General features: G+C 25.5%; 1 protein-coding gene across 2 annotated transcripts in view; it reads left to right on the forward strand.

Annotated features, from left to right (window-relative positions):
- Positions 1 to 10772, forward strand: part of LOC107440467 (lateral signaling target protein 2 homolog) — a 68653-nt gene extending 57881 nt beyond the window's left edge. For both annotated transcript variants that reach the window (XM_016053385.4, XM_043049038.3), the window contains exons 10-13: positions 2197 to 2348; positions 3253 to 3630; positions 5743 to 5846; positions 8282 to 10772. In XM_016053385.4, coding sequence (XP_015908871.3) covers positions 2197 to 2348; positions 3253 to 3630; positions 5743 to 5846; positions 8282 to 8410 — 763 coding nt within the window. In that variant the 3' untranslated portion in view covers positions 8411 to 10772. The remainder of the gene's footprint in view (positions 1 to 2196; positions 2349 to 3252; positions 3631 to 5742; positions 5847 to 8281) is intronic.
- Positions 10773 to 11185: the final 413 nt, after the last annotated feature.

Here is an 11185-nt window from a genome sequence, read left to right on the forward strand (position 1 = left end):
GTTTGAAAACATCTGAATCTACAAATTGAATGTTTGCAAAGCAACTGTCAATGAATTAGAGGCAGATTCATTTGACTTTGGAAATCTAAGACATAATTATCCTAAACTGGCTATCAATAAGTGGCTATTCTACATTTGTCAGTATCTACGAATAGCTTGGACGATGAGCGATTACTTTCGAAGAATAAACATTTATCAAGCAATGAAAGATAAAATGAAAGCAAATAATTCAACCATGTGCAGTGTTTTGCCCCAAAATGAAAATATTCCTCCCAGTGAATTTATTTTTAATTTCTTTTTGTATTCCTACAAAGTTTTCAAAATTTTTTGAGTTTACTGCAAATTAAGTCTATTATCACTTATCTATTATCCCAATACCAGTAGTACCTATCACCACAATAAATTACGAATCACTGGCATTGATAATAGTTTGGTGATTTTTATGGCCCCTAGAAAAAAAGTAGTATATATTTTTGTTAATTTAACACATTTCGCTTTTCAATTAGTATATTTACATATTATGAAATACTACATTGTATTAATAATTTAAATTTCCAATCTTTATAGAAATTATTCTCATAATGTAAATTCATTCAGTGATTTTTGCTACACATATTATTTTATAACATTATTTAAAAGCTGTTTTCTTTTAAAAATGTTTCCATAACAATCAATTACATTCTTATTATTTCATTACATATGTCTATTTCTTGATTGCTTTTTAAGTGGTAGGTACTACAAAAAGTTTTTAAAAATAAAGTACAGTAGGGAACCGATTATCCGGAACGATCGGGACCATCGCTATTCCGGATAACTGATTTTTCCGGTTTTCTGAATCGCTACAAAAAGCCGTTTTTTTTTTTTATTGTTAAACCCAACTAAAAAATATTTTTTTTGGAAATAATCTTAAAAAGAAGAAAAAACGATGAAGTAATACACTAATGATTATTTCCAAAATGATGGTAAGGTAAACATCTTTCAAAAAAGAAAGAAAAATCCTAAAATCTTATGCGGAAATGTTTTTTTTTTTTTTTAAATTGCGGGAAAATTTGTCGAATTTCGTTCCGGTTTTTTGGTTTTCTGATTTCCGGATAACGGGTTCTGTACTGTATGTAGATTTTCTTAATGCATATTCATGTTGTAACTTTTTAAAAATTAGCTTGTGTGGTAAGTTGCAACATTAAATTCGATTTTGTTTTTGTACAGCAATGCACTGCTTATATAAAAGAAATATATAATTCCATAATTAAATTCTCTTAATTCCTAAATTTTGAAATGTTTAAAAAATTATAATCTCTTAAATTCTGAAAATATAATCAAAAACTTTAGAAAGCAATCTTAATAACACATTAATTGCTTTATTTTTTCTACTTAAAAAGAATTTAAAAAAAAATTATTTGTAGAAGTTACAATTTTTATAGAAATTAGAATAAACTTTTTTTTACAGAAATTAACAGTTAATCATATAGTTAATTATTTGTCACGAAGTGAATATAATCATTATTTTACATCACATTAATAATTTCCTTGAATTTTCAAATTATTTTTTTGTTTTAATGCTTTTGATGAATATTTAATCTGTTAAAGTTGTTAATGGAGACTTTATTTGGATCATATGTAAAGTGAAAAAACTTTGCATGTTTCAAGCACATGCACTCTGCCTATTTACAAGACATGAGAATGATAAATACAAAACAGGTCAAAATTAAGAAAGGCAACAAAAAAAAAAGCGGAAGAAAAATAACTAGGATAAAAAGTGGTTTTCCGACAATCAGGGCATGATATAATTTTTGTAGAAAGTCGTAGTATGAGAAACTGATGCCATTCATAAGTGAATCGGCAATTATATGAATGAAGCTATATGCTCAAGAGTATTAAAGTAAGATGATTTAGAAAAAGGAGAAAAAAAAATTGGTGTCATTAAAGTTAAATTTAATTTAAAAGAAAGTTAGTTGAAATAGAAAATTTTCTGTTACGCATTATTTATTAATAGAATAAAGTTTAGAATTAGTTTATTTGATTGTAAAGCAGTCAGATTTTTCTATTCAGTTTTGAATCAACAGTTAGGGCTAAAATTAATTTATTGATTAGGTATTTGATATTTGTTTCGATAATGCTTAGGACAATGATAGTAATTTTATTTTCATTTATTATTTTATCTATGTGAATAAAGTTTACTTTAATATTTATAAATAGCCCAGACACCAGTTCCTATAACTCAGAGTGTCAAGACGATGAGGAAATCGCTTTAGCTTTACAGGCAGCAGAAATAGCATCTCGAAATAAAGCAAGATCAAGATTCAAAAGCAGCAGGGATCTTTTACACAAGTTATTTGTTTGTGTCTCAGGTATACTTATATATTTTTGAAATTTAAAATGTTTTATTTATTGCAAATACTTCTTTTTTTTTTTAATGTAGCCTTCTTAAAGTATTAGTTAATGTTTCTGCTATGTTTCTAATCGTAATTTCTAGAAGTCTTGATGCTATAGCTTGTAAATATTCTTTTTTATTTCATTATGATTCGTAATTTACTTCACTTATATACATATTTTCCAAGTTTTGTTAACTGTATATTATCTGCTTGTTCATCCACTTAATTTAAAAACCATGCACAATTGATATAAATTTTGCAAAACTGCTTTTAAGCCAAATAATTTTTAAACATTTGTAGCTCTAAGAATTGCTTCCTTTTCAATGTTTAGATTACGGCTAGCACATGCAAATGTGGATATTCACATATGGATAATTACACATTTTTCTTTATACTTTTATTAATTATAAAAAATGTGTAATTATATTTTTGTGATAAAAATTTTGTGGAATTTTAATTGTGAAGGATATTATAAATGCTTAATTTTTCTTTGTTATATTTGGCACAAAAAAAAAAAAAATTGAATTTATAAAACTATAGTTAATTTTAAACATGTTTAGTGTTTTTCTAGTTTTAGTTTGACCATGAGATGTGGAATTATGCTATTAACATTTAACACTAATAAAATCTATAATAATTTATATACTTATTTTACTTTATTTAATAAAAATTGCATAGTCACTTTTATAACATCATTGGTGCAGTTGAATTTTTATTGTATTATATTTCAATATCTTAGGTAATTGTAAATTTTTTTGTAACTGGGTCACTATTCTAAATATGTGTTTTGACAATTGAAAAGTATCGTTATGTGCTATTTTTAAACTATTGACTATTTGGGAATAATTATTAGTTAGTTTAAACCATGAAATATGTTTAGGTGTTGCTGATCAACTACAAACTAACTATGCAAGTGACTTGAGAAACATATTGAAAAGTGTCTTTGATATGAATTGTTCGCAAAGTCAGCAAGAAGTATGTGATAATTCTCAGACGGATAATTCGAATGACATAAATAGCCCTGATGTTGCTTGGACCTTGCCCCCAATAAGTGCAGCCTTCAGTGATAATGGAAATAGCATACTTACGAATGAAATGTCAGAGTCTCTGTTAAATGGCAATTCTCCAGATGAATATGACAGAGATCAAAGTTCCGTGGATAGTGCTGAGGAGGTTGTGGCTGACAATTCTCCTACTCCATCATTGGTGTTGCCCAATATTAGCCAACAAAATGAGAACAGCATAGGTGTTTTTACAGGTATTTTTGATTCACTTTGCCTCTTCATTATTGCTATAAATAATTTTTCAACATAATTTGTTTTAAAATTAGTTTTTTAATTTAAAAGAAAATTGTATTTGTTGAAAATGGACAATGTTTTGTATTGATTACGTGGAAGAGAAATTCTTCTGTTACAAAAAAAATAATGTAAGTGTTTCCAACTATTCTGGGATTTATGTACTTTTTCATGGATTCTATTTCAAATAACAGTAAGCTCTTAAAAGTCATATATAAGTTCAGTTTTTCTGATATATATATTTTTAAAATTTATGAATTGTGTTATAAATAAATTTCAAGTTTGAAATGGAAAACTCTTATTTTTTTGTTATCTATATACAAAGATATTGTTCAAAAGTTTTTTTTTTTGTATACTTAAATCTATTAAAGTTTATTTAATTGCATGAAATGAATTAAATAATGGAATATCATAAATTAGCTTTTATATTTTAATATTACTACCAAAATGCTTTTTGATCTTTCATAAAATTAGCTCTATGATCACGGAAAGGCATAGTATTGCATTCCTGAAATAGAAAGAATTTTTTTAAGATTATATCTTGAAGGAAAAACTTATTTAACTTTATGAATATTACAAATCTTTGAAATTTGTAAATAAAAGGACATATTATTTTCTAATTTATTTACTAATGTGATGGATCTTTCATTTAAAGATCTATCACATTAAGACATTAGTCTTTTATTCAAAAACATAGTATAGATGGCTAAATGTATTTTAGATGAACAGTTTAAAGTACCCAAATGATATATTTGAATTCTTTAGTGCAAAAAAAATAAATGAGCTGCAGTATTCAATTTGACTTGAATATAGTTATGAATTAAGATTACTTTGTGTTTTCCATTCACACATCCTTTTTTTATTAGCAAGTAAAATTTTTGTGAACAGTAAATTTATTGTCTATATGATTTGGCTAAATTTATATTATAATTTTTAAGCTCACATTGAAATATTTTATATGTTTTGTACTAGGTTTGGTTTAAATCTTTAAAGTTTCGTTAGTTTTCATCCTAAAAAGAATTTTCATTGAAAAAAATTTTAACAAGAAAGTTAAAATTTCATTTTTCTAAATTTGAACACAAATTGCATTGAAAGTAAATTGTATTTCAAACTCAAAAATTTTTCAATATTATAGTTAATTATGAGGAATAGTTTTAATTTAAACTTTCTTTTGTAAAGTTAACTATTAAAATTTCTGCCGAATTGTTTGGGAATTTTATTAAATATTTTTTACTTTAGTTTCTGTTCTTGTAATTATTTTCAAAATAATTTTAAGATGAAATTCTTTGTTTACTCAAATTATTAAATTTTTTTTTAATATACTTTCTTACTCAGATATTCTTTTTTCTTAACATGTAAATTTAGATGTATTTTGTGCGAATTTAAATACTTTTCAGGTTGTGAAAATTGCTGATTATCATAATACGGGAATAATTAGGTTAAACTGAATTATTTTGTTTCAATTTTTATCTACAAATTAGAGAAAGTCATCACGAATTTCATTCTGAAGAAGAACCAAGAATTTCTTTTTTTTTATTCCAATAATTTATTTATGTTACCCTAAAAATAATGTTCATTGTTCATAAAAATAGTTGGCTGCTTGTCATAATTTATATTAATGTTTTGAATACTCATTAATAAATGCAAATGAAATGCTTTATTATGGTATTAAAGTTTGTTTTAAAGTCCCAATTATTTCAAATTATCATTTTTAATGTTTAGTTAGTGTAAAGTCATGATAAGAAAAATGTAAGTATCGAAATGTTGAATGTTATATATTAATCAAAATTTAAAGTTTTTAAGTAATTTTTTTATTCTTACTGTGATTCCTTCAAAACATAAAAAACAAAACAATAAGAGACTGGAATTTTCAACTGTGTTTACTCAACTAATTGGGTCACATTCTTTAAATTGCAATTCTCTTATTTTAATATTGAATTATATGGGCAAGAATTATCTCTCAAGCCAAGATATCATTTTCTGATCTATATATTGAAAGTTATTGATAATTTTTGGTGTGTTATTTCACTAATTATGCTAATGCAAAACAATAATAGCAAATTTGTTTGATTTAGGTCCACCTGAATGGATGCCAGATGAATTCAGTCCTAATTGTATGGCTTGTAAAATGCAGTTCACTATTTTACGGCGGCGCCATCACTGTAGAAATTGTGGAAAGGTATGTTACCAAATTCACTTTATAAATATCTATTTTGAGCCTTGTTTATTAGTCATATTTTAGACTTAATCTTGTATATTATTTCCTGGATTTTTCATTTAATTATGCAGCATATTTTTTATAAATATTGTTTTTAAACCATTTTTATATTTATACTATAACTCAAAAATAATTGTCAATTGTTTTATTTCTATGTCTATAAGGTATGTGAGAATGTGATGTTTTTATTATTTCAGTATTTAAATTTGAAAAATGAAGCTTGCAGATAAAAGCAACTTAATCCATGGTGCCTTATGTTTTTAAATTAAAAGAAAAAAAAACGTTAAAATTAGAGGAGTCCATTTCAGAATTATTGAATAAAATATGCTGTTTTAATTATTTAACAATATTTAGTGGATACAATTAAGGATTAAATGAAAATTGTTTTATTTATTAAAATTATTTTTGAATTATTAAAACATGTTGCAATTCCTATTTTTCTACATTTATATTTTTTTCTTTGTAGTGGGTATTTAAGTATTATGTTCATTTTTTAAATTGTTCAAAATTATAGTTAACAACTTGTTACAGATAATTTTTTTCAGTGTGGCACAAATAACTGAGTACAGCTTATGTACTATAAAACTAGAGTGCTTTTAAAAATAGAATTGTCCCGAAGATATTTGATTTTTATAACTAGTACAGTTATCGAAAAAGTTTTCAAACTTAACTTCAAAAATATATTAGTTTAATTAAATGCTGCATTTATATTTTATATTAACTGTTTTAATTTACATTTGTTTTGTTTAAATATGAGCTGTATTTTTTAATTTGCAGGTGAGTTTTGAAATATTAGCTTTTAGTTGTTTGATAAGCAAAATTTTAAATTAAATTCAAAATCCTTTGAGATCTTGTAAATAGTTTTGCCACCTTCAATATCACATTGAGTATATAAATTTGAATACATTTTGAAATCGTGCTTTGCACTGATATCTTGCCATTTAGGTGTTGTTCCTAGCTAACAAATTTAATTTAAAGGGAAAAAAAAAATGCAGTCTCAGTTTTTATTATTAGTTTAATCTTAATATAATATGACCACTAACTGGTTTAAAATTGTTCATGTATATTCTGATTCACTCTTTATGTTAAATAAAATATCCAATATGGTTTATCTCATTGAATGCATAAGGCGTTCAATCTATTCTTGATTTTTGCAACAAATCTGTCTTTCGACTGATTTTATAAATCAAAGTTTGTATGCATTAGGAATATTGGGAAAACGAGAAGTTGTCAGGGAAAATGAGTTTTGAAACGGGTCAAGGTTTTTTCAAAGAAAAGGACAATTTCACCCCAAAACTGGGTATTGTCAGGGAATTTGACACCCTATCAAATTATGCTATTTCACTTTTCTGATTATCCTCTTCGCATTTGCGCAACAGAGGATTAAAAAAAATCAGTTTGTTTTTTAATTGTCTGCTTTGTTTTGTTAAAGGAACAATATTTTTTAATTTAATAAATTCTGCTTCCTCCGAGGTGATATCATTTGTAAGTTTTGCATGATGTGGAATCCCATCTGCTTGTGTTAAAAATTGTCTGCTTTTGTAAAGAAATGAAAGCAGATGATCATTTATTAATATAAGCACACAATTATTTGTAACTAAAAGCAGACTTATTTTATGAAGCAGATTGCAGCTTTCTCATTTTACAAACAGTTTAAATTTCTGATTCCAATATGTTCTGAGTTTTTTTTCCTGTTGATAAAATAAATTAATTTTGTACTCAATAAATTAGTTCTCCTTATTCATGAATTTTAAAATGGATTTTTTCAAAAATTAAGTTGAATTTATATAATATACTGTTTTGTTCTGGGTTTTAATATTTGTTAGCACTTTTAAATATCAAATCGCAATGAACTATGGGGTTGTTGTTGTTGTATGAGACGAATAGCTGCAATTTCTATATGAACAGTAATTTAGTTGCTCTGGAGATGTCTTTAATGTAGCATGTAGCATTCCTTCTTTATTGTGGCTTATTAAATTTAAAAAAGAAAAACATTTATTTATTGGAATGAAGTAAGCAATGTTGACTTCACTTCCGTTTGTAATGAATTGAAGACAAAAAAAAATATTATTTTACCGTAATACACAAATCTGCAACAGCAATGCGATCACGAAATCGGAAGTTATGTTGTTGATAATTCATAAATCTGGTAGATTTTACATAAATCTACCTGAAAAACGAGGGAAAATACCTCTTTGAGTATGAATCTCAATTAATAATTTTTTTAGTAGCAGTCACTGTACTATCAATTGACCACTAATTAGTGCTTAAGTCTTACCGCAAAGTTAATAAATCACATTTTCTGGGGAATTAAAAAATTTTAATATATAGAAACTTAAGAAATATCGTTTTGTTTGCCTCTGTTCTAGTTATTAATTGTTTGTTTTTACTTCCAGATATTTTGTTCCCGCTGCAGCTCTAACACTATTGCTCTGCCTCATTATGGACATTTAAAACCTGTGCGTGTTTGTAATCATTGTTTTATGTATCAATTGACCAGCTTTGTTATGCAAAGGCAGCTGTGACCCGTATAATATAGATATATATATTGTTCCAATAAAACAATTTCAAATTTATTCATTTATCCTGGTGCTAAAAGAAAGGCTATTTTACTCAATGACAAATTTCTGTAGAATACTGGTCAGTTTATATTGTTGTTTAATCTATTGTACTGATATATCTATAAATATTTTAAAATTAATTTTTTCGACAAAAACTATATAGTCTAGTTTAATGGCACCCTAATCATTTCATAAATTACGATAGAGAATTGATTTCTTGAGTTTGAATGTTGCTGTGAAAAATATCTGAAATTGGTTGTTTTTAGGCTTGAATAATAATTTTTAAATTTAGATATTTTATATGAATTGTTATTATTAGACAGTTATCCAGGGAACTGGCACATGAATTTAACGATGTGACTCTATGGTATTTTTCTTTATTTTGAAAGTCACTGATTAGTATTTTATATAAGTATGTGTAAAAGAAATCGGCAATTCAAGATTGCGTGGCTGAAGTGCAGCAATGCAGTATGCGAACTTATTATTTTATCCTGAATCCAAAACTTATTATTTTACTCTGAATCAACTCTTTATAATATCAAGCTTTGTAAGTGACTGAATTCTAAAGAGTTAATTAGTTATATATTTTTTCACCTCTAGCCATTTTTCTCAATAAATTTTTTTATTTATATGTTTTCTTTTTCAAGCTCGTTATACTGTTAATGGAGGAATATGGATTCATAAATTATTTATTCATCACGATGATAAAAAATTAATTTATGGTTGAGGTTATAAGTGGCAAAAGAATATGTATTGAATGTTTTTTTTTTTACATATAGAAATATATCAGAGTACAAAAAAGCCTGTACAAAAACATAATTTTTTTCTCTCTCTGTAAATGAAGTTAAGATTTTAAAAAAATGTTTAAGTTCTGAAATGCCATTTTCATTACATTACTCTTAGTACTCCTTAGTGATAATGAGAGTTATGTGAAGCGTAAAAGTGATACTGATTAAAGGAATTAAATCTATTAGAAGGTTAGTTTTTGACAGAACTCCCAAACCTCATCTAAACAATGACACTTCGATTTTGTATTGTTAAAACAGGAGAATAAATTTTATGAGTTAAATAATGCCACAATGATGCAATATTACATGTTGTGATGGCACTTTAATATCATGATCAAAAGCCATAATGATACAATAGTAGAATGTAAAGTTAAAATAATTATAATTTTTTATCATAGCGAAATTGCAATTTAGATTTTTTTAAAATTTGATTATATTATTGATCTTTTGTACCAAAATATTTTGAGAGATTGAAAATGCCACCGTAATAAGTGTAGCAATGATAATTTTGGTTTAACTTAATAGTTTTTATGCAGATTTAAACGTTGTTAAACTTTAATTATATTTCTAATTAATTCAACATATATTCTTAATAGTAGCCTTAAATTGAGGAAAATATTTTGAATCCCTCATTGATGACATTTTTTGTCACTTTTTTTTCAAACTCTCATTCCAAATATAAATAAATTTAACTGTAGATTGTTGAAAAATGGAGTGATTGCTGTTAAAATAGTTCACGATTCATGAATAAAAAGTGGATCCTGATTTGCCTATTTCTTTTAGACAGACTAATACATATATCTACATTTTTCTTCTAAGCAGTATCTAGATCAGTATCTAAACTGTATTTTTAAATTACTAGATTTCTTTCATATTTACCAGGTCAGATTGTATTAAAAAATATCCTGTTTTATTTAAATTGCAAATAAGTTTTTTGTGGTTAAGATTAGAAGGTTTTTTTTCACTGTTTGTGTATTGTGATTTACAGAAAAAAATTTTGTGATAAATTCTCAGTTTATGGGAAAAAGACTGGTTATGTAAAATGAGCTTCTAAATAAAAATTAATAAAATTATCTGAAATATAAAAATGTACAAAGTTAAGAAATGTTTTTCTGTTTTTTACTTTTAATTAGTATTATATTCCTTTAGTTCTATATTTCTCTCTTTTAAGCAAGTTTTGCTGTGTCTTTAAGTATTTCTTTATTACTTTTATGCTTATTTCTGATTTATGGTTGGCTTGTTTTTATTATATACTGACATGTTGAACATTACATAATTAGCTTAATCACTTTAAGTTGTCTTTTAATTTCAGAAGCCTATCAGTATGCTCTGTTAGTATTGTCTGTCTTTTTTTTTTTAAATGAAGGTTCTTGTCTTATTGGTATATATTCTCATATTTTTGTACATATAATGTCAATAATTGTTTTAATGTGATTTTTTTCTTCAAATATTTGATATGGGAATTTTTTTTTCACTAAGAATGTTTGAATCTTGTGATTTATATGCATTTAGTTCAATAAACAAATGCAATAAATTCATATGTGTTGCAAATTTTTACATTCTAAAACTATCTTTTTAAAATAATTGTTTGGCTTATTATGAAACAATCAGTTGTCTAAATTATTTTTACTGCAGATATATAGCTAGCCACTTAACTAGCCAAATATTGTTAAAACCCTGATTTCTCTCCGCTATATATTTCTATACATATTTGCCTATATATCTCACTTTATATGATTTAATGTCGGTTTTAATTTTAACGTACAATGTACAAAATAAATAAAGTTATACTCTGAATAACTTTTGATCTAATAACATTTTCATTTAGCCATTATTTGAGAGACCCATTTTAGGTTTTCCAACTAATAGTTATGTGCAGATAATTTCAGATATCAGGACTCAAAACATATCTTCGATGATTAAGTTATTGGATGTAATCCCAATAATAAAT

The sequence above is a fragment of the Parasteatoda tepidariorum genome, chromosome 8 (genome assembly GCF_982258835.1).
Source record: "Parasteatoda tepidariorum strain Cologne lab strain chromosome 8, Ptep-v5.0, whole genome shotgun sequence".
NCBI lineage: Eukaryota > Metazoa > Arthropoda > Arachnida > Araneae > Theridiidae > Parasteatoda > Parasteatoda tepidariorum.